This window comes from Erythranthe guttata, chromosome 1 (assembly GCF_056151865.1).
Source record: "Erythranthe guttata isolate IM_541 chromosome 1, IM_541, whole genome shotgun sequence".
NCBI lineage: Eukaryota > Viridiplantae > Streptophyta > Magnoliopsida > Lamiales > Phrymaceae > Erythranthe > Erythranthe guttata.
This window is the reverse complement of record NC_142533.1, coordinates 5,100,831-5,126,526: the sequence shown is the minus strand read 5'-3', so window position 1 is coordinate 5,126,526 and position 25,696 is coordinate 5,100,831. Positions and strand designations below refer to the sequence as shown.

Here is a 25,696-nt window from a genome sequence, read left to right as displayed (position 1 = left end):
TTTACAGTTAAAAAGCACATAAACACACATACCCATATTGGTGCGTGTGCATCAACGGTTGGCAAGATTCATATTTTTTGGAACCCGCTACTAAAATCAAAGTCCGTTATTAGATGCTACTAGTTCATTAAATTAGTTGCACCCCTCCCCTGAGATTAATTTAATAGGGGGTTGGTTACTAATAAGAAAAAATACAATTGTATCCTTAAAATTATATTTTATTATTGTAAACTTAGGGATTTTATAGATAATTCATATATAATAACTGATTTTAATAAATTTAATAGAAATTACAATCTAGGAAACCAAATATACTATTAACTGAATAATTAATTAGTCAGTAGGGAGTTACTCCAATCTCATGTAATCCAATCTAATCCAATATAGGTAGCCGAACGAGTCAGTGTAACCTTGACCGAGTATAGGACTTTCCATATTAATTAATTAATTACGAAGATTTTTTTTTTTTTTTTTAACAACAAGTGATTACGAAGATTAATAGATTACGAAGACTACGCAGTACGCACCCCATATATTTGCCACAATTTCAGTGATATTCATGCCATCTATATAGTATATAGTATTAAAACCCAAAAGCTTTATTTCCATGCATGCAAATTGTCCTTTCCTACTATATATATTTGTTTCCTCGTTACTACAATGAAAACATGTAGTAATTCAATATTATTATTTGTCTATAAATTGCAGTCTAATTACAAGCTGTTCGTCATCTTCATCGTCGTCGTCGAATTAATTCATGGCGTTCTGCATCAAACCCTCGTCGAATATATTTATTCTTCTCGTAATAATATTTTTTTCTTCGAGCATCAGTGAATCAGAAGCGATTGAAATTGGTGGTGGTGGAATAACTGCTGATTTAATCAATGGCGATTCTCCCCTTTCACCGTTCTACGACCCGTCCTTGACTCAGTTCCAGCGAGTTAGAAACTCACTGAGTCACTCACTCCTACGTCATCGTTCAATTAGGTCGAACGATTCGAAAGCGTCTGCGATGACGTCACCGCCTGAGTCATACGTCACCCCAACTGCAGGCTACTACCTGATGAAAATCCAAGTGGGGGCCCCACCGGTTGAGGTGTACGGAATTGCTGACACGGGCAGCGATCTGACGTGGACGCAGTGCGCCCCCTGCTACGACTGCTTCAAGCAGAAACCCCCAATCTTCGATCCCAAGAAGAGCGCAACGTACGGCGCCGTTTCGTGCAAATCGGAGCGGTGCACAACCCTCCGGTTCGAGAACCCGTTCTGCGACAACTCGACGAACAACTGCCGCTACGAGATCTACTACGGCGGCGGCGGCGGGGCCCACAGCTACGGCGACCTGGCGACCGACACGTTCACGTTCGATGGGGACGTGTCGTTCCCTAAGGTCGCGTTTGGCTGCGGGCACGACAACTCCGGAGAGAAATCGGGAATTTTCTCCGGAATTGTCGGCCTCGGCGGCGGGCCGGTCTCGATTATCCGGCAATTGAAGACATACTATTCGATCGATGCCAAAATCTCCTACTGTTTGCCTTCCCGTGATTCCAATGCGGCCGGCAAGATAAATTTCGGATCGAACGCGGTAGTTTTGGGGCCCAATGTGAAGTCGACTCCCTTAGTGAAAAGATCGTACGACACGTTCCACTACGTGACTTTGGAGGGTTTCAGCATTGGCAACAAAAATTTGGAATACTCGAAAAAAGCTATCGTGAAAGAAGGGAATATATTCATCGACACCGGAAGCAAGTTCACGTTTTTGTCGAATGATTTTTATTCCGAATTTATATCCGCTTTGACGAAAGCAGTTGAGGGTAGTCGAAAGGCGGACCCGCGTGGAGATTTTAAAGTATGCTACAAAAAGCCGAAGAACGGGAAATTTAATACTCCGGCTATAACGGCGCATTTCGGAGGGGGCGTTGACTTGGTCTTGTCGCCGGAGGGTACGTTTGTCGAGGTGGATGAAGGGGTTGTTTGCTTGACTTTCTTGCCTAGTGATTCTAAAGATTTTTTGGTTTTTGGGAATTTGCAGCAGTTGAATTATTTGATTGGAATTGATCTTGAGAATAATAAGGTTGATTTCTTGCCAACTACTAGTGATTGCAAATTCCCAAGTTAGTTGTAATTCAATGACATTATACTCTTGTCTTTTTTATTTTTATTTTTATTTTTTAATAAAAGAACCGGCAGTCAACTATATATATGTGCATCCGATGAACTTTATTTTTAAAGAATAAATTAAAAACAGATGTTTTTTTTTTTTTTTTTTTTTTGCAAAACCTAGTTTCTTTTGGAGTCCAAGGGACTATTAAGTATATCAATATATAGCATTGTCCTTGCATGTATGAAAAAATAATATCCAGGGGCTTATAGAAAATTTCCCTTATTATATCCTAACTAAAACAATGAAAAAGAATATATATTGATTATAAATCATAAATCATGAAAAAGAATATTGATTATAAATCATAAATCAGAGTGCTATAAAAAGAGATATTGATATTGATTATTCATGGAAAGATCAAAGATATATGTATTGTTGTTATAATATGTCCTTACAATACACCCACTTATACAAATTCCAGCATTCGATTCCTCATACATAGTGAAATGTATCTTGCTCTTTCTTCACTAAGGGAGTCGACATAACTTTTGGCCCCGTAACCACCGCGTTACTACCAAAATTTATCGTGTTCGACAAATTGGAATACGAGATCTTGGAGTCGATTGAATAATATTTTTTAAATTGTCTGATTATCGAAACGGGCCCACCACCGAGTCCAAATATACCGGACGACATTCCAAAAATTTCCCCTATGTTTCGGTGCCCGCACCCAAACACGACCTTAGAAAACGACGAATTTTGATCGAACATGAAAGTTTCCATCGCTAGGTCTCCGACTGATTGGGCCCTACCGGCGTAGAATATTTGGTACAAGCAATTACCGTTTGTTGTGTTGTCGCAAGACAGATGCTCGAATCTCAACGATTGGCATTCTTGGGATTTGCACAAAACGGTGTCGTATGTTTTGCTCTTTTTGGAGTCGAAAATCTGGGTTTTTTGCTTGTAGCAATCAGAGCAAGGTGCGCATTGTGTCCACGTCAGATCACTGCCCGTGTCAGCAATTGCCATTAATTCTATTTGTGGATTTTCCCAATTGAATTTTCTTTTTTTTTTTTTTGAGAAAATTCAAGTCAATTACAAGGGAAAGTAGGGGAGGGAGGACTCGAACCCTAGACCGTTACCCTATTGGTAAAGGCTAGGTACCAACTCTCCTAATGATTCTATTTTCATTAAATAGTTTCCATACATGGGAGTGAGATTCGCGTCTGGTGGTGACAATTTTGACTTTGACCTTAAATAGTGACGGAAACGAGTTCCTCACGCGCTCAAATCGCGTCAAGGAGAAAGGGGAGAATCGCCACTATTCTTGATAATTGTTCCGTCACTGAAAGAAATTAAATAAAATTATAAGTTATAACTTATAACGAATAATATTTTTTTCGGTAGAAAAAAGATATTGTTCGACATCATGCATTTTGATTAATTTGTTTATTTACCTTTTTTTTTTTTTTTTTTTTTTTTTTTAAATTAAAGTTGAACTCATCTAATTTATATTTTTAATTTTAGATAATTCATCACCCAACGCAATGAATTATATGTATAATCTATAAATATTTTTCGAATTCATCAGGTTAATTAATAAATTCTTAAATGAAAGTTAATCCAATCAAATTTAGTTCTCTAATATTAAGAGTGCATTTTCCCCCACCACAGCTTGTTCTTCTCTCCAAGTGTTTGAAGAGCCACTGTGGATAAGTGATATTTTTCAAGGTGAAAAGATAAGAATTACAAATGCCATGCTCGTAATTCGATCCTAGGGTCCGAGAGGCCTAAGACGAAAAAACGAAAAAAAAAAAAAAAAAAAAAAAAAAAATGAGGCCTCTTCACTAACTAAATAATAACTCTGAAGAAATATAAAATGTATCTAATCCTCAATTCATAAATACTTGAAGCAAAAATACCTTGAATAAACATTACAATATTATCCTTCTTGCCTTCTGAGCTGCAAAATTATCAATCAAGAACGTAACTAAAAAAATATCACGTAAAATATTTTTCGATGGGTAAAATTAGCTAATCAATTAGATCTTACATGGGACATAGTTAACAGGATGAGAGGGAAAAAAATATTAAAAGGGTGAGAAGAAATATTAAAAGAGTTAGAAAGAAATGTTAAATGGGTGAGAAGATTTGTTTTTAAGGGCTTGTTTGGATTTGTCAGTATATATTATTGAATCATGTTCTTAATTCAGCCTTTTTAGCCCAACAAAATATTAAATTAATTAATTGACTGAGAATTATGTAATTATAAATCACCTTCCTAATTTGGACTTTTTAGCCCAACAAAATATAAAATTATTTAAAGGGCTGAGAAAAAAGTAAATTTGATGTAGGGCGGTTGATTCGAACTCGTGACCTTTGAAGGTTAACAGGTAGAAATTAACCAACTCACCTACAAAGGCTTCTATGTATTTGTCAATAAATTATTTTATGTTTAACATTAGAAGCCCCAAATATGTTGCATTTTACTAAATAAATAATGTAAAAGGAAAATGACTCGTTTTACATAAATACTCATTTTACAGAAATATTCCAGCTGGAAATTAATTACTGTCGCTAATGGAAAAGAGTGATTTTATCGAAATTATCCAGTGATGGAAAATAATTAATTAAATAATTCCTAATGGAGAAAGCTTATAGGCTTAGGTCATTTCAAATTTTCAACCTTACGCTACGTTTGTATTTAAAAATGAAATAATTATTGATTATGAAAATGGAAATTAATAATTATTCATTTATTTGGTATTTGGAGTCCTATTCTTGATTCCCAAAATGACAAAAGTTAATTATTTGCTTCTGAGAGTAAAATTGTGCAGATTTACGTTAATTATTGAGATTCATAAAATTGGTGCATATTTCTTTACTTGTTTATTTTTAAATTAAAAACAAAACTGTAATAATAATTAATATGTTTAGCTTTTCGAGATATTTAGGATTTGGGCTCTATATTTCTTTTCATTTTCCTTACTGCCAAATAATTGTGTGTTAAAAATGGATTACCCACAATTCACAAAAAACTTTTGCTTTTGTATAAATTCAAGAAGAACGTTATTTGAATAAGTTACATAAGTTTTTTTTAGTTCTTTTGCCAACAAAATTCTTAATTTCCTTTCAATTCCATCTTAAGAAAGTAATTATTGAATATATATTCAATTAAACGATAAATATAACGGTTATTAGTAAATGTAAGACGAATTTTTTTTTATTTTAACTTTTATCTCTATTTTTAACACATTTTAGTAGCTATAGACATTTTAATATAAAAATTAATTCTCGTCATTTACTTATCATTAACTGTCTACCTGACTACATTTATTCTCTGAAATTCCCAGCTTCAAACACATCTGAAGAAAACTCTAAATTTATTTGTGTATCATATTCAATGTTGAGTATAACTAAATTTTTATCTGACTTTCAACCGTATCTTCATCCTCGAAACCCGATATATTAAACTAAATAGGATGATATACATTATGTTTTGAATTTTTAAATAAAGTTTCTACGTTTCCTAAAACTCTTCGAGTGGTATTCTTATTCTCCCAAAATAATGTTGTTGAAAACTTCTTAAAAAATGATTTGACAAAATAAGATGGAATGTATTAGCTTTTAAATTTTTAAAATAAAATGTCCAGCAATTACTTAAACTCGTCCTGCATTTATCACCATCCAAGAAAATTATATTATATTGATGCTCTTAAATGTATATTTCAAATTATATTTCAATTATGTATATTTCAGTTTAAAAAAAAACAATAATGTAGATTTCAAATTATTTTACTGTGTTTATTATTATTATTATTATTATTATTATTATTATTATTATTATTATTATTATTATTATTATTATTATTATTATTATTATTATTATTATTATTATTATTATTATTATTATTATTATTATTATTATTATTATTATTATTATTATGATTATTATGATTATTATTATTATTATTATTATTATTATTATTATTATTATGATTATTATGATTATTATTATTATTATTATTATTATTATTATTATTATTATTATTATTATTATTATTATTATTATTATTATTATTATTATTATTATTATCATCAATATTACATCCCAAAAAAATGTAGAATTATTAACACATATGATATGAGGGCTAGAACCACGTAGCTATAAAAGAATTAATTGCAAGATAATATTTTTCATTCTCTCTTCGGATTTTAGGAAAACGTGTCTTTTGTTTTTTTTGCTTTATTTCATTTAATTTTTGAAAATTAGGAAAACGTGTTTTAATGGATCCCATTCACCTTAAATGTAAAACAGAATTTTTACTTGGTCACGCAACTGGCCTTATTTGATTAGCTGGTAATTAATGGGGCAAAATAAATTAATAGACCACTAATCAGAACATGTGAATTTTCTTTTTCTCTCCTAAAATCAGACAAAAAACCAATTATAAATTATTTCCTGACATTATGATATTCTACTGTTTTTATCAATTAAAACAAAAAAAGGTTAGAATTATTATCACTAGGGTTACAAGTTACAAGTTACAACCATGCACGTAGCTAGAAAATAGTAGTAAATTAATTGAAAGCTAAATGGTTATTATTTTTAGGAAAATGTGTCTCAATCCAACTTAATTACAAAACAAAGTTTTACTTTGTCACGCAAGTGACATTATCAATTAGCTTAGCTGGTAATTAATTAAAGAAAACAATTGTGATTCATTAATTTGGATTAATAATAATCATAAGAATTTGCAACTATAAATTCAACACAAGCAATCAGTTACACATTGTATTAATAATCTGAATCTCCCTTCTTTGATTTTCAATTCTACCTTCAACAAATTAAACAAACCACAAACAACATGTACACAGCTTTAACTCATGTGGTCTGGTTCTTGGCAATAGCCACTCTTACTTTTCAGACAACCCTCAGTCTTCTTCCGACAACTCCAATTCAAAATGTTTCCAAGACTTACATTGTCCACGTCACCACTCCGCCACGAGGTACTAATGTCTCCGATTGGCACCTCTCTTTCCTCCCTAAAGGAGGTGATGATCGGATAGTACACACCTACCGCCATGTCATCAACGGTTTCGCTGCGAAATTAACTCCCGATGAGTTGGCGGAAATGGAGAAGATCTCCGGCTTTCTCCATGCCAGCCCCGACAGACGTTGCACCCCACACACCACCAACTCCCCGTCATTCCTCGGTCTCGATCCCGAACGAGGCTCGTGGCCCGGCCAAACGGATTTTGGAAGTGGCGTGATTATCGGAGTTTTGGACTCCGGAATCACTCCGAACCATTCTTCCTTCTCTGATAGAGATGTCCCTCCCCCGCCGGCCAAATGGAAGGGCCGATGCGATCACCCAATCTGCAACAACAAGATTATCGGCGCCCGGAACTTCATCGACTACGGGCTGCCGCCGTTGGACCACACAGGACACGGCACTCACACAGCCAGCACAGCCGCCGGCAATTTCGTGTCGGGTGCCAACCTGTTTGGCCAAGCCAACGGCACCGCGTCCGGCCTGGCCCCTCATGCCCACCTTGCGATCTACAAAGTATGCGACATCGAGTCCTGCGACCAGAGCAACATTCTGGCCGGACTCGATGCCGCAATTGAAGACGGCGTGGACGTTATCTCGCTCTCGGTCAGCACCGTGGTCCTCCATCTTTACGAGGACTACGCCGCCATAGGGGCGTTTGCCGCCACAAAAAAAGGAATATTTGTGAGCACTTCAGCAGGAAATGAAGGCCCTTTTACCTCTAGCACAGAAAATACGTCACCATGGACCTTAACGGTCGGCGCCAGCACCACTGACCGGACAATCGCAGCCGCAACGATTCTTGGCAACGGGGATATTTTCAAAGGGCAGGCCGTGGGGGACCCGACGAACTATTCTTTGACTATGTTGCCGTTGGTTCATTACCCAGGCCAGGCGGCGGAGTCTTGCGAATCCGGAAGTTTGGACAACTTGGATGTGAAGGGGAAGGTTGTCCTCTGCGTGATGGAGTCCAGTCCCGTTGGAATAGCTCAGGCGGTGAAACATGCCGGTGCTGCAGCAGTGATTTTGATGAACAGCGAGGAGGGTGGCTACACAACTCTGTCATATGCTCTCCCTCTTCCGTCTCTCTCCGTTAGCTACTTGTACGGAGAACAAATAAAAAAATACGTCAGCTCAACCAGCACCCCTGTAGCAAAAATTTTACTACAAGGAACTGCATTCAGAGATGAAACCGCCCCTGCGGTCGCCTCATTCTCTTCGAGAGGACCTAACTCTGTCAGCCCGGGAATATTGAAGCCGGACATTCTTGGTCCTGGCGTCAATATTCTCGCGGCCTGGTACAAATCGGTTGAGAATGCAAAGCCAGCCACCGCCGCCTTCTACCTCGATAGCGGTACATCAATGGCGTGCCCACATTTGAGCGCCGTTGCGGCCCTCATCAAGAAAGCCCATCCCAGCTGGTCTCCTGCCATGATCAAGTCAGGCATGATGACCAGTGCGAGTCAACTAAACCGTGATCAGAAACCAATACTTGATGGAAGCACCAATCGGCCCGCGGACGTGTTTGCGACAGGGGCGGGGCATGTAAACCCGAAGCTGGCACTTGATCCAGGACTCGTGTATGACATCACGAGTCAGGATTACATATCTTACCTCTGTTCGTTGTATTCGGAAAAGGAAGTGGAAGTCATAGTTCGAGAGAAAGTCAACTGCAGTGGCTTAGGAATACCCGAAGCACAACTGAACTACCCGTCGTTTGCCGTCCAACTCGGAAAAGGAGGAAGCGTAACGTATTCCAGGACAGTCACAAACGTCGGAAATGCCAGCTCGACTTATGAGGTCGAAATTGAATCTGCTCCGGGTGTGGACATCTCGGTGGAGCCCACGGTGCTTACGTTTACTCAACTCAACCAGAACAGCACTTATAAGGTTGAATTTAGGAGACAAAATAAGAAAAATGAAACAGGAGGATATGTTCAAGGATCCATCACTTGGTCTTCTGTGACTCACAATGTCAGAATCCCTGTGTCTGTTCACTTACTGGATTATTAATCACTCTTGTTGCCCATAATTAATCATCTCTTTAAATAAATAATTATTGGCAATTAACATATTTGTCTTGCTACCTGAATGCTATCAAGTCCAAATTATTTTATCCAAAGTTATTTGGTTCTTTAATTTCTGAGGGTAAAAGTAATGTGTCAATTTTGGGCTGATTATTGTGATAATGTGACGTGCCATTAACACCATTTGAAACTTTACGTGTGAAAATATTATGATATATTGAAATTTTGTTACAAACTATCTTAATACCAAATAATGTTGAAACTTTTGATATTGCAAAATGGTCAAAAAGTGCAGAGTATTTCAATTTAGGGCAGAACTGCTAATTTTGAAAATATATCACCATTCATGATGACATTTAAACCCCTGACCAATTCATGTTAGATGCTAGATTTCACCCATACCTTTGCTCTAAAAATAACTAAATTAGAGTAAATTTTGAATAATCCTCTAACAGATACTTAATTCACAAACGACGAAAAAAAAAAACAAACGCATACGAAATTGCAATTACAGTCGTAAGCTTTCAAAACGAAATGAGTGGAATCGAGTTTGTTTGTCATAATATTGTGTAAATGTCTATACTATATAGTATGTATTGATCGAGAACTATAATCACTGATTTATTTTACAATCTGTGTCGATGCAGAGAGTCTAGGAATCAGAGTCTTATGATCCGATCCAACATATTTGATATGATTCATTCGGTAATAAGGAAATTTAGTGTACAAATTTCTATTACATGTTTAATTTTTTTGAGTATAATAGAACTTATATTGGTATATTATGTTTATGTTTTATCAATAAACTCATCAAATTCTACATTTACACCATTTAATGTTTCACTAATTATACAACCAATGTTGTTAATTAGTAAATTGAATCGATAATTTTTTTGTTAAATTTACAAATCGTAAATCGTAACGAATGGTAGATCAAAGAGCTTAACTATTTTTTATAAAAAAATAATAGAAATGGGAATCTATATAGAACTATAATTTGATGATTAGATTATAACATAAAATAGATGATGAAAATATTAAAGATTACACATCTTGTCAAATATGACAATAGTTTGACAAACTAATTGGGGTTGGTGCAATCATTAGTTGGCAAGAAATCAACCTTTTGATTCTCAAGATCAATTCCAATCAGATAATTTATCATCTGTGAATTTCCAAAAACTAAGTCATTTGAAAAATCAGGCAACATAGCCAAACACACCTCCACAAACGTACCCTCCGGCGACAAGACCAAGTCAACTCCCCCTCTAAAATGTGCCGTTATTGTCGGAGAATTGAATTTTCCGTTTGCGGGTTTTTCGTAGCATACTTGGAAGCCTCCTTCTGGATTAGCCGTAGGAGTACCATTTAGAGCTTTCTCCAATGCAAATAGGAATTTGAAATAGAAATCAGTCGTCAAATACGTATACGTGCTGCCGGTATCGATAAACATATTCCCTTCCTCCACCGTTTTTCTCGATTCTTTCGATTTGAACGCCAACTTGTTATTCCCAACACTAATTCCCTCGAAAGTAACATAGTGGAATGTATCATGCTCTTTCTTCACTAAGGGTGTCGACATTACTTTAGGCCCCGAAACAACTGCATTGCTCCCGAAATTTATCTTGCTCGACACATTGGAATTAGGATGCGGCAAACAATACGAGATTTTGGCGTCTATTGAATAATATTTCTTTAATTGTCTGATTATCGACACCGGTCCCCCACCAAGGCCGACTATCCCAGAGGATGTTCCCAAACCTTCCCCAACAAAGTTGTTGTGACCACAGCCAAACGCGACCTTAGTAAACGGCAAATTTGAATCGAATAAGAATGTTTCCGTTGCTAGGTCTCCGGAGCTGTGGGTCCCGCCGCCATAAATTGTTTCGTAGAGACAGCCATTTGTTGTATTGTCGCAAGATGGATTCTCGAATCTCAACGTTTGGCATTGTTGTGATTTACATGATACGGTTGAATAGGTTTTGCTTTTCTTGGGATCGAAGATTGGAGTTTTTTGCTTGTAGCAACGGGAGCAAGGGGCGCATTGTGTCCACGTCAGATCGCTCCCCGTGTCGGCAATTCCCATTAAGTCCACCGGTGGATTCCCAACCCTTAATTTCATTAGGTAAAACCCTGAAATGTGAGTGAGAAATGCCTCCGGTGGTGACAATTTTGAATCGTTTGACCTAATTGAACGACGACGAGCGAGAGAGTGACGAAACGAGTTTCTCACACGCTCAAATGGCGTTAACGAGGGATCGTAGAAAGGGGAAAGAGGAGAATCTCCATGGATCAAATCAGCAGTTATTCCACCACCAATATTATCAACTTTGTTATTCTTACTAGTAATTGTAATTTCATCACTCAAAGAAATCAAACAAAATATCACAATTATTAATAATAATTTTGATAATTTTGTGGGCAGCACAAGAAATATATTATTATTCCACAAGGGTTTCACGTACAATGCCATGAATCTGATGAATGTTGATTATGCACAGCAGCATCTTGATATACTGCAATATATATATATATATATATATATATATATATATATATATATATATATATATATATATATATAGACACACAAAAAAATCAAATTAATAAATTGGATTGCGTTGACTTGTTACGTGTTTCCATAGTTGTAAATAGGAAACATGTTCATATTAATTATAAATGCCAAGATCGAGTTAATTAATTAAAATTGAGTGAATCCGATCAGATCATTCCGCTGTGTAATTTAATTCACTATATATAATATATATATATATCCAATCTATGATTATTTATGAAATATGATCGATAAGAATCCGATCATTCTGCTATATATATTGTAATTTGATTCACTATATATAATGTGTAGAGCTAGCCAATCTGTGATTATTTATGAAATATGATCGATAATGGTTAATTTCATTTCATAATAAATTATGGTGAAAGTTGGAAGGAAATAATTTTCAAAATCCAAAATATTCAACGAAATCATATTGGCATAAGACGAAATTACGAGAATTAAATTTATTTTGACCTTATACAGATGACCGTAATCTTCAAATTGATAAAATTCCAAATATCACTGAAATAATCGAATACCAGATCGAGAATTCCTCTATAAATGCGTGCCTCGATCGGAATGACTATGTTAGCCAAAAACTCAGTTTCTCGTAATATGATGATGGCTTCTAAAACAATGATTATTTTCTTGGTCATCCTTTCGCTTATTTCCATCGGTTAGTCTCAACTCTCAACTCCTTTTCTTTTCATGTCTGAATTTGCTTATTGACTTAATTCTATCTAATTAACACTACAGTTCTTGGATATATATATGTATATATATATATATATATATACCTCTTTGAATGTAATAGATTTTGGTTTGTTTATAAAACAGTGTCAGCAGAAGAAATCGCCCCAACCACAAGACACCCTCCGAAAACATGTACGACCACAGAATATTGTCAACGACGATACGCATGCCTTGAAGGTAAGGGTGTATGCCTCCACGGCATATGTCACTGTCGTTTTGTCGCTCCAAACGTTGTCCCGGCAAACAAATGGACCCGAAAGAAATTGGATTAATTTGATAATCTTCATATGAATGTGATCTAATTTATCATTGTTTGCCAATTTCAATAAATTTAAGTATTTCACTTTTTTCTTGTGTCTTGGAAAACTTTATTTTCTTCTTGTTAGCTTTTCTTTTAATCAAATAAATAAATAAATTATTTGAAAATTCATGTGTACGTTCAGCTCTAACCCACATTAGGCCAACCGTTCAATATATAGCTTTGAAGATTTTTAGTTAATACTGTAAATGTAGTTGTATTAAAATTTATGAGAATGTATATTTAAAAAAAAAAAAAAGATTTGCATTAATAAATATATGTAAACAAATAAATCCTAAACAATAAAACTGCATACTAAAGATCTCAAATTCAACCAAAATCGAAGGCGGCCCTAATTTTTGGAAGCTAAACATAGTTTTCGATTTTTATATCTTGTCTCCCAATTCGAGTATATCGTTGATTATATATATCAAGGTTGTAAAAATCGGTAATCAGGTCCGAGTCGGTCAGGCATCGACTCACGATTAATCGGTGCGGTGAGGATTAATCGGTGATAAATCGTAAATAAATCGGTTTTTAAAATTTAATATAATATATTTCTAAATATTATTTATAAATACTCCAAACATATATAAAAAGATATTTAAACATAGTTATATCCCATCATGTATATATCCAAATAACATAATAAAAGTTTAATAATCATAAGATCATAATTATAAATATCCTTATAAAATATAAATAAAAAATTAATTTTTTTTGAATTTACATTTATTCTTAAACATTTGTGGCATACATCATTAGTTCTTTAACAATAACAATTAACATAAATAAAATAAGGCATAAACTCATATTTTCTTTTATTAAAAATCCAACTTTTATTTTGAATTATAAAAAGAAAAAAAAAAAACCGATTTTTAACCGATTTTTGCCACCGAGTTTGACCCGCCTTAAAAGTTTGACCGCCTCATACCGCCTCACAGGCAAAAAACCGATTTTTCAAACCTTTACACTAAAATCGTAAAGGTTTTGGACCGCCTCCGCCTCGGAGACCGATTAATCGGCCGCCTCGGCCGATTTTTAGAACACTGATATATATATATATATATATATATATATATATATATATATATATATATATATATATATATATATATATATATATATATATATATATATATATACTAGTATTAGGCACCGCGCAAGGCGCAGTGACAATGCCCAGTAAATGCATAAAGTCAAAAAGAACACCAATGCATTTACACATAATCTAAATTAATCTCTGTGCAGCAGAATACTCAAACAAATCCTTGTTGCAGAAGCATCATGAACATCCAGCGCAACATCGGAAGCAAAAAATATTACAAGGGAAAATCACAACAATCGGCAAGGACGGAATTTGAAGCAATGGACAAAACTTAGGTGGGGAGGAACGCGGAAGACTGAATAAACAAATTAAAGAACCAGATGCGAAAGAAATATGTTAGTTAAGCGTGTCATAGGCAAAGGTGAAAGTTCAGCCTGCTGAACGAAAAATAAGCAAATTCTTCATCAAATCTTCACCTGAAAATCAGCAACCTTCTGAAATGCAACAATCTTGTGCACTAAACCGAAAGCTGACAAGACCTACACATAAACTCCAATGTTAGTAGCATGTTACAGAGAAGTAAAACTAAAAACAAGAAGGAAATAAGGAAGAATGAAGCAAGATATAATTACCAAAGAAAGTGAAGAAAGCTATCACCAATAGGAACCTGCCTAAGATTGTTAATAAACCTGCCTACAAATTACTTACCTACTGGGTCACGAGCCCAATATCGAAGACCTCTATCACCGAGGCCCAATCACCTTCAAGTAAGGTTTGGGCCCGACAATCTCAACTAAGCTATAAATACACATTTGAACTCATTCCATAAGGTACGTCCTATTAACTGAGCAATACTATAATACGTATTCTCTGGACTATTTTTATGATCAGCACGTCTGACTTGAGCGTCGGAGGGGTTTCTGCCGGATCAACCCCCAGCTTAGTTCATGTGTTCTATGATCGCAGGTACCTCAGGATCATCAAGTTGTCAAGCTACTGATTAGTTTTACTCTCCCAGTTCATTTTCTACACCACCCTGGGTGAGCTACATTTTAGCATCATCAACGACCTAATTATGCCTGGCCCGATATTTACTGGAAGTTGTTTAGGATGGATGATGAGATCAGTTTGGCAAGTTTGAGCCAAACTCTCCATATTGAGCTTATTAAACATTATAAAGATAAATGTATGGGCCGGAAGAAATTTGTTGGCCCACCAACCCAATACGCCATCAAAGATAAGTTCCCTTTAGAAGTTCGCGGTTAACGAGCTCGCCAGCTCATCCTAACGTGCCAGAGAGAAATTAAATCAACAGAGCAGGTGGCGAGCTGAACGAGAGTCATTAAGAACAGAAGACTCGGAGATATCTTTTCCTAAATAGATAAGGAAAGTATGAAAACTAGTATTCGTAATAGATCAATCAATGTAAATCTCGACCTAATTAAGGCGAGTTAAACTAGGAACCAATTAGAGAGATCTTCCTATATAAAGTCTTGTAACAAGTCCGATTAAGCACACAATTTAACATCAATGAAAACACTTTATACTCTCTTCCAAACTCTCTCTCTCTCTATATATATTAAATTTTCCGTTCGTCGAATTCATCTTCTCCGGCGAAGGACCAGCATTTGATTTTTCCGACGGTCAAAAGAGTTGGGATTGGAAGGAGGTCTTGAGAGTGTAGATCCTACACCAACAATGAAAATCTGAAGAAAAAAATAAAATAATAATAACAATTACCATAATGTTAAATAACGTTCATTTTATTTAGGGATAATTTGAATTAAATATCAAATAGACTACCCATGGTGCAGTTGTGCATGACTTTTTTTTTTTTTTTAATTCTCTAAGAGTTGTGTCTGAATACTGAATATTAGATTAAACTCATTTAATAGCTGATGACAAATAATATCTGAATAATGTTATTTTATTGTTATAAACTTGGTGGAATAAAAAAAATTGTTAATTAAATTATCAGAAATATATATGTATAAATGTATTTCTTTTTGCACGACTAACTTAATTAGTAAAGTATAAAAGAATAGTGGACATCAAACACCTTTCTGTGTACTAAGTTTCAAGTATTTAGCATAATTATAATACAATTTGAAATATAAATGCTAAAAGAAAAAGGAAACGTTCTAAAATAAAATAGCTAAAAGTAAACGAAAATAATTTGAAGATATGAAATATAATTTGAAGAATTTGGGAAGAAAATTTATCGTGCAAGTAGAATAAACAAGGGTGATTGCTTGGAATGTATGAATTTATTAAGGATATATAAGTCCAAATCTCATACAGATCATGGACCGATTTGGTCAGCACCTATTTTTGGCTTGAACGGTTAATAGTTAGGATTGAACCGACTCAACCTCAATTCAACCGATTTATTATTTATTTTTTTAATTATTATATAATTTTAAAATAATTATAGTTAAAAAAAAATATATCTAAAGAATATAGTCATCATTAAATATCAACCTAAAGACTTTAATTAAATTCATTGCTCGTTAATAATAAACATGAAACACAAAGAAAATAAAATAAAATTTATATATTTTAGAAATTTAGCAAACATAAATTCTAGATAAAATAAAGCACATTATCCACAAATTCCGAACCAAAAGTCAAGAGACGTGCGATTTCCATCCTTAAAACAATCTTATTTCACCATCAAATTAAATATATTTCTTATTTTACCCATTTTTTCTTCTTTCACCTATATTTTTTTAAATTTATAAACCAACACCACTAAACTAAAATATTTATTAAAAATTCTCCACTATCTTCACTCGAACCCTCTCCACCTTAAGTGAATAATACTTTCGTTAGATAAAAACATTTTCGAAGGTCAAAACGAGTAGGAATTCACGTTTTTTATTTAGATAGAAATTAAGATTGCTTGTACGGAAGGTCCTGAACTTAATTCCTTCAGAATTGACCAGTTTGGTTATAATTTCGTTTCCCAAAAAAAGAATTACATAATCTGTAGACTGTAGATTATATGATATGGAAGTTTAAATATCTTGTAATAAATATTTCGTTGGAAAAAGAAAATAAAAAATAAAAAAATAAAATAAAATAGAAATTACTTAGAACATACAAGATTAAGTGAATATAAGGAAGAATGGTGGATTATAAATTGCAGGGTTATTTATAACATTTTATAATCTTTAGTGGTGAATTGAGATACTTTGAAGGTGGAAATAACACCGCTCTAAATAAATAACTAATTTTCATTAAATAAAGTAAAGAACAATCCACTAATAAGTAATAAGACAAAAAAAAAAAAAAAAAATACTTTGTATATAAATTAGTGAATTTTTACTCTAACCCTAATACATATATCTCACCGCCTCATACATGCATATAGCTGTTAAATAATTTCCAGAGAAGCAAAATACTTTTTTATATATCTCTCCTTTTTCTATAAAATCCGGTTTTTGGAGGTTCAACCATGGTTCGTCCGGTTGGTAAGCAAGTGACCCGGGTTTTTGGTCTTTTCGGTTTTCTGGGTTGGATAAGACCGGATCGGGTCCTGGTTAAATCGGTCGGGCCGGTTCCTAGTCAAATCGGTCGGACTGGCCGGTCCAGTCCAATTTTCAAGACATTCAAGACATTGGTTAAGAGTCATTTGGACTCGTTCAGATATCATCACCAAATGCCTTGAATCATCAAGCTCCTTACCGAATCAACAATTTTGTCTATTAAGGTCAAGGACAAGGTAGCCTTTTGGTAAGCAAGCACCTTGCACCTAGGACCATTTGGTCATAAATTCGAAACACCGGGAAGGGAATTGGGGAATCTGTAACTATCCTCCTTTAAACAAAAAATAAAAAATAAAAAAAATTGTCTATTAAGCAGCTAAATAAGGGCAATCAAATGGTGTCTTAAACTCCCTTTTTTAAAAAAATGTTTCACTAATTACAGAACCAATGTTGTTAATTAATAAATCGCATCGATAATTTTTTTGTTAAATTTACAAATCGTAAATCGTAACGAATCGTAGATCAACGAGCTTAAATTTTTTTTATAAAAAATAATAGAAATGGGAAGCTATAGAACTATAATTTGATGATAAAATTATAACATAAAATAGATGATGAAAATATTCAAGATTACATATCTTGTCAAATATGACATTGTTTTGACTAACTAATTTAGGCCCCGAAACAACTGCGTTGCTCCCGAAATTTATCTTGCTCGACACGTTGGAATTAGGAGGCGGCAAACAATACGAGATTTTGGCGTCGATTGAATAATATTTCTTTAACTGTCTGATTATCGACACCGGGCCCCCACCGAGGCCGACTATCCCAGAGGATGTTCCGAGATTATCACCATAGTTGTGGTGCCCACAGCCAAACACGACTTTAGGAAACGGCAAATTTTGATCGAACGTCAATGTTTCCATCGCTAGGTCTCCGGAGGTGTAGGACCCGCCGGCATAAGTTAATTCGTAATGACAGCCATCAGTTGCATTGTCGCAAGACGGATGCTCGTACCTCAACGATTGGCATTCTTGGGATTTGCATGAAACGGTGTCGTATGTTTTGCTCCTTTTGGGGTCGAAAATCGGGGTTTTTTGCTTGTAGCAATTGGAGCAAGGTGTGCACTGCGTCCAAGTCAGATCGCTGCCCGTGTCGGCAATTCCCAGTAATTCAATCGGTGGATTCCCCAATTGAATTTTCATGAGGTAGTAGCCTGAAACAGGGGCGAGAGATGCCTCGGGTGCTGGTGACGTCAGTGATGACGATTTCGAATCATTTGACCTAATCGAACGATGACGTAAGAGAGAGTGACGGAGTGAGTCCGTGACACGCTGGAATCGGGTCAACGAGGGATCGTAGAAAGGAGAAAGGGGAGAATCTCCATGGATCAAATCAGCAGTTATTCCACCACCAATATTATCAACTTTGTTATTCTTACTAGTAATTGTAATTTCATCACTCAAAGAAATCAAACAAAATATCACAATTATTAATAATAATTTTGATAACTTTGTGGGCAGCACAAGAAATATATTATTACTAGTACTTCACCCGTGCGTTGCACGGATATCAGTTTCAAAATGAGAACAATAATAACATTTAAACGATTATCTCTTTATAACAACCAATTCAAGTAAAAGAAAATGGAAGGAATTAAAAAAAAATTATCACTTAATTTAGAGTTGTAACATATGAAATTCAATTAAATATTACAAAGAAAAATACGCGAATGGCGCAAAACACAATATGAAGATTAAGTGAAACAATTTAAAACATATGGTATAATTCTATTTCATGGAATGCAATCTACTACACCATGTGAATCCTCTACAAAATAACTAATTTAATAATAAACACAGTAGCATAGAGATAACACAATAGATATTCAAATAAGCTGCAAATTTATCACTAACAACATTCAATTAGTGATGCACATTAATCAAACAACAAACACAACTTATAAATATTGCAAAAGAGATAAGATGTATACGCTAATACCAATAATAATACCAACACTGATATCAATATTGATAATACTAATACTAATACTAATACTAATACTAATACTAATACTAATACTAATACTAATACTAATACTAATACTAATACTAATACTAATACTAATACTAATATTAATACTAATACTAATACTAATACTAATACTACTACTAATACTAATACTAATACTAATACTAATACTAATACTAATACTAATACTAATATTAATACTAATACTAATAATAATAATAATACTAATATTGATAGTAATAATAATAGTAATACTGATATTACAATTGACACTAATACTAATACTGATACTCGTACTAATTAATACGGGTACTCATACTGATACTAATTCTAATCCTAATACTACTCTTAATACTAATACTAATACTAATACTAATACTAATACTAACACTAATAATAATACTAATACTAATATTATTAATAATACTAATACTAATATTAATACTAATACTAATACTAATACTAATACTAATACTAATACTAATACTAATACTAATACTAATACTAATACTAATACTAATACTAATACTAATACTAATACTAATACTAATACTAATACTAATACAAACATAATACTAATACTAATACTAATACTAATACTAATACTAATACAAATACAAATACTAATACTAATACTAATACTAATACTAATACTAATACTAATACTAATACTAATATTAATACTAATACTAATATTAATACTAATACTAATACTACTAATACTAATACTTACTGATATTGATACAAATACTGATACTGATAGTGACACTGATACTGATACTGATACTGATGTTAATACTGATACTGATGTTGATAGTCATATTGATACTCATTGTAATATTATTATTAATACTAATACTATTACGAGTTAAATGCAAATACACCCCCTGTGTTAATTCTAAAGACCAAAAACCCCCCCGGGATAAAAAAAGTGACAAAAACCCCCCTGACAAGTGTTTAAACAAGCATACTCGACCCATTTTATTTTTATCCGTTGACCGCTCGTGAAAAGACGAATAAACCCTCGGATAAATCTGTCCAACCACAAAAATTTTATGACCCAAATGAAGTTGTTAAAATTTTCAATTCAGTCCCTAATACTTTCAATTATACCCTCTTCCCCAAATCAAAAAAAACACAGACACACAAAAACACACACTTTTTTTTTTAATTCTCTGCTCACCTCACTCACCCCACCCCACCACTGTCGTCGCCGGCTCCGTTCATGGGCTGAAACCTCTCTCCGGCAACCAAGAATTAAAAACATAAAACATTAAAAAAATTTCTAATTTCTAAAGCAAATTTCTAATTTACCCATAATCAACATAAAACATTAAAAAAATTGAAGCATTTTCACCCAGAATCAAATGAAGCATTAAAAAATTAGATGCCTTTCAGACATCTTCGACATACAAAAATGATGAAAATATCACACTGAACAAAGAAAAATCATGCACAGACCAATTTGATTCATCAAACCCTAATTGCAGCAGTACAAAAATGAAAAAAAAAATTATCAAGCAAACTAATGAAGATCTAAATTATCCTCGCAGTCACGAACATAAGACATAAATATGCATTTCTCTCTCTACATGTATGTGTTTTAGAGAGAGAAAGAAGAGACCATCCATGGAGGCGCTTGTGAAGGTTGATTGTGTACTCCCTAGAGACGACCTCCTCTTTCCTCGCCTTGCTACCCTTCTCCACCATTGTTGCTACCATTCTCCTCATTTTTTTTCTTCTTTCTGAATTTGTTTAAATATAATTTATATTTTTTTCATTTTATTTGTTTAAATTTAAATATTATTAAAAATTCATATTTCTATGCCATTTTAATTTTTTTTCGTTTTTTAATATGTTTAAATATAATTTATATTTTTTCATTTTATTTGTTTAAATTTAAATATTATTAAAAATTCATGAGTAGTCTAATTGTTTCATGAGTTTTGATTCAGAGGGGTAATTTTGTCCTTTCACGCACAAAATGTACAAAAATCACACAAGTAATCGCACACACAGCGAGTGAATGACACGCATAAAGATTAGGGGGGTGTATGGCTTTGACTATTGATTACAGGGGGTTTTTTGTCACTTTTTTTATCTCAGGGGTTTTTTGGTCTTTAGGATTAACACAGGGGGAGTTTTTGCATTTAACTCATACTATTACTAATACTAATTCTAATCCTAATACTACTCTTAATACTAATATTAATACTAATACTAATACTAATACTAACACTAATAATAATACTAACACTAATCCTAATACTAATACTAATACTAATACTAATACTAATATTAATATTAATACTAATATTAATACTAATACTAATACTAATACTAATACTAATACTAATACTAATACTAATACTAATACTAATACTAATACTAATACTAATACTAATACTAATACTAATACTAATACTAATACCCATACTAATACTAATACTAATACTAATACTAATACTAATACTAATACTAATACTAATACTAATACTAATACTAATACTAATACTAATACTAATACTAATACTAATATTAATACTAATACTAATACTAATACTAATACTACTAATACTAATACTTACTGATATTGATACAAATACTGATACTGATACTGACACTGATACTGATACTGATATTGATACTGATACTGATACTGATGTTAATACTGATACTGATGTTGATAGTCATATTGATACTCATTGTAATATTAATATTAATACTAATACTATTACTAATACTGATACTCATACTAATACTTGTATCATACTAATACTGATACTACTATTGTTACTCATACTGATAGTAACATTGATGCTGATCAAAATACTAATACTAATATTATATTAATAATACTGATACTAATATTAATATTGATACTGATACCAATATCAATATTGATATTGATACTGGAATTGATACTAATATTGATACTCATAGTGATATTGATACTGAAACTGATACCGATACTGATACATATACTGATACCGATACTGATACTTATACTGATACTGGTACTGATATCGATACTATTACTGATATGGATACTTATACTGATATTATTACTAATATTAGTACTAGTAATACTAATACTATTACTAATAGTAATATTAATACTAATCTGATACTAATACTATTACTAATACTAATATAAATGCTAAAACTAATTTTAATGTTAATGATCTAATGCTAATGATACATAATACATATACACGTACTGATACTGATACTGATACCGATATCGATATTGATACTGATAATGATACTGTTATTGATACTGATATTGATACCAATACTGATACTGATACCGAAACTAATAATGATACTGATACTGGTACTGATACTTATACTGATACCGATAATAGTATTGATACTGATACTTATACTTATGTTAATACTAATATTTGTACTAATAGTAATAGTAATAGTAATACTAATACTAATACTAATACTAATACTAATACTAATACCAAAACTAATATTAATACTAATATTAATACTAATATTAATACCAATACTAAAACTATTACTAATACTGATATTAATACTAATACTATTATTAATACTAATACTAATACTAATATGTTAATATTGTTAATGTTAATGCTTTTACTAATTTTGATGCTAATGATAATTATTATGGTAATACTAATTATGATTGTGATATTAATATTATCCAAATCCTTATTGTATTCCTAATTTTATTCATAACACTAATCATAGTTCTAATCGTAATCCTAATCATAATCCTATTCCTAACACTAATCATACGCCTAAAAATTTTAATACTAATAATGCTAATGGTAATGCTAATGTTAATTCTAATTCGATTCTTAATTATAATTCTAATCCCAATCTTAATACTAATACTAATACTAATACTAATAATAATACTAATACTAATACTAATACTAATACTAATACTAATACTAATACTAATACTAATACTAATACTAATACTAATACTAATACTAATACTAATACCAATACCAAAACTATTACTAATACTAATATTAATACTAATACTATTATTAATACTATTACTAATACTAATATGTTAATATTGTTAATTTTAATGATAATACTAATTTTGATGCTAAAGCTAATTATTATGGTAATAGTAATTATGATTGTAATAATAATATTATCCAAATTCTTATCGTATTCCTAATTTTATTCATAACACTAATCATAGTTCTAATCGTAATCCTAATCATAATCCTATTCCTAACACTAATCATACGCCTAAAATTTTTAATACTAATAATGCTAATGCTAATGCTAATGTTAATTCTAATTCTAATCTTAATTATAATACTAAACAAATAATAAAATTGAAAAAAAAAATAATTTTTTTTAAATAAATAAACGAATATTATAATTAAAAAAAATTAAATAGATATTAAAGTAGTGGAGAGTGAATAGTAAGGAAGGGTAAATTTGAGAATTAGAAAAAGTTGGACTTATCACTAATAAAGGAAATAGAGCTGAACCCATCTTTATTAAAAAATGGTAGAGGGGGTTCTCACTAATAGCCCCTAATATATATTCATTTAGGGTTTTTCTGTATAAGCAGCTAAAATATACATGGATATTTTTGTACTGTTATTTTATTGTTGTGCATAATTATAATTAATTACTAATGTTATGGGTATAAAATGTAAAGGTGGAAATATATAGTGGATACTCCATTTAAAGTTAAATAATCAGATTCCACTAATTATTGTACACGTGTAGTAATATTTAATAAAAAATGAATTATCGTGATCTAATAAAAGTTATTTGTAACGTATTGTGCGTTTAAAATAGGAATTAATGAACACGTTCGGTTTAAGAATAAAAGGGTTGGAGAATATTATTTTATTTTTCCATTAAATCAATTTATTTAATTATGTAATTTTTTTATTATTATTTTTTCGTTTTTTGGTTTCTTTTTAGTTTTTCTTGAAATTAAAATTATTTTTTCTTTGTAATAATAGAAAATTCGAAATAATTATATTACGTATAAATTAACAACATTATATAATAATTCACATTGAGAGGACTCCATATCATTAAGTAATTGAAAGGGAAAAAAAGTGATATAACTATATTTGAAGGAAAAAGAAAAAAGATTACAAAAAGGAAATAAACAAAATAACATATTAACAAAATATTTAATTTCCATTATTTAACAAAGTAACGTATGTGAAAAGCGATTTTTTATTGTAAAAAAATTAAATATATAAACTTAGATAATATTTTTCAATAAAATAACCTTCAAGATTCAATGTTTACATGAAGAACATAAACAATAAAATGAAAATCAACGACATTTCAACATTTGAACTAATATTTTTAACTTCGAGAGAAATTTCTCGGTCGTCCAGTAAACGAATTAGGCAGTATCATACGACTTTGTAACGGCAAAACATTCGCCTCTCCGCTCAAAACCGTGTATGACATTTCCTTACAATTTCCAAATACCAATTCCTTGTTATGCAAACCATCGTTTGCCAATCACCACGATTCAATCATATTAAAAGTATAAGCGAGGCACATGTCTTTCATAAACCCATCGAACGTAGCTTTCGAGAGGATATATCATCTGAAAAATATAAGGAAATTTAAATATTAATTAGTAAGAAAAACAAAATAAAACATATTGGTAAAATTATGAGATAAAGATGATTCATTCATGTATTTATACAAACATATACGATTCTTTCATAAAATAATTAAAAGTATAAACATCAAATTTGAGCATATTACATATTGAAATTATAATTACGAAATTTTAAAGATAATACAATATTATAAAATTAAAAATGAAAGAAAAATCCTCAATAAAAAATAACGAAAGAACTAAATAACATAATGAAAAAAAAATCAAGAAAAATTAATTTCAAAAAGGAGCCGATTTTATCAAAACAAAACGCACATAACCATACGTTTTTTATCGAATCAAAATGATGGTGGAATAAAGTGAATAGGTGGAGGGTTTATATACTTGTACATGAACAATGAAAAAAGAAACAATCAATTACATTTGGTAATAATATAAAAAAACATTAAATGCAATAAAAAGATATATATTATAATACGCATGATTCTATTATATATAATATATATGTGATTATATATGTGATACGCAAGATAGTATTATATATATATATATATATATATATATATATATATATATATATATATATATATATATATATATATATATATATATATATATATATATATATATATATATATATATATATACACACACGCATGAGTTTTTTATATGATAGGTATGGAATTTAAATTGTTAGTGATATTTTGAATTTGATATGCATGTTTTGA

General features: G+C 31.9%; 2 protein-coding genes and 3 pseudogenes across 2 annotated transcripts; 2 read left to right on the top strand and 3 right to left on the bottom strand.

The window, feature by feature from the left end:
* Window positions 1–735: 735 nt before the first annotated feature.
* Window positions 736–2,154, top strand: LOC105967322 (aspartic proteinase CDR1). Its single transcript, XM_012991922.2, has one exon. The coding sequence runs from the start codon at window positions 758–760 to the stop codon at window positions 2,117–2,119; it is 1,362 nt and encodes a 453-aa protein (XP_012847376.2). The 5' UTR covers window positions 736–757; the 3' UTR covers window positions 2,120–2,154.
* Window positions 2,155–2,596: 442 nt separating this feature from the next.
* Window positions 2,597–3,133, bottom strand: LOC148772664 (aspartic proteinase CDR1 pseudogene; annotated as a pseudogene).
* A 3,839-nt stretch (window positions 3,134–6,972) lies between these two features.
* LOC105967320 (subtilisin-like protease) lies at window positions 6,973–9,171 on the top strand. Its single transcript, XM_012991920.2, has one exon. It carries the CDS (start codon window positions 6,973–6,975, stop codon window positions 9,169–9,171), a length of 2,199 nt encoding a protein of 732 aa, XP_012847374.2.
* A 1,095-nt stretch (window positions 9,172–10,266) lies between these two features.
* On the bottom strand, window positions 10,267–11,271 carry LOC148772663 (aspartic proteinase CDR1 pseudogene; annotated as a pseudogene).
* A 4,149-nt stretch (window positions 11,272–15,420) lies between these two features.
* Window positions 15,421–21,070, bottom strand: LOC148772662 (aspartic proteinase CDR1 pseudogene; annotated as a pseudogene).
* Window positions 21,071–25,696: the final 4,626 nt, after the last annotated feature.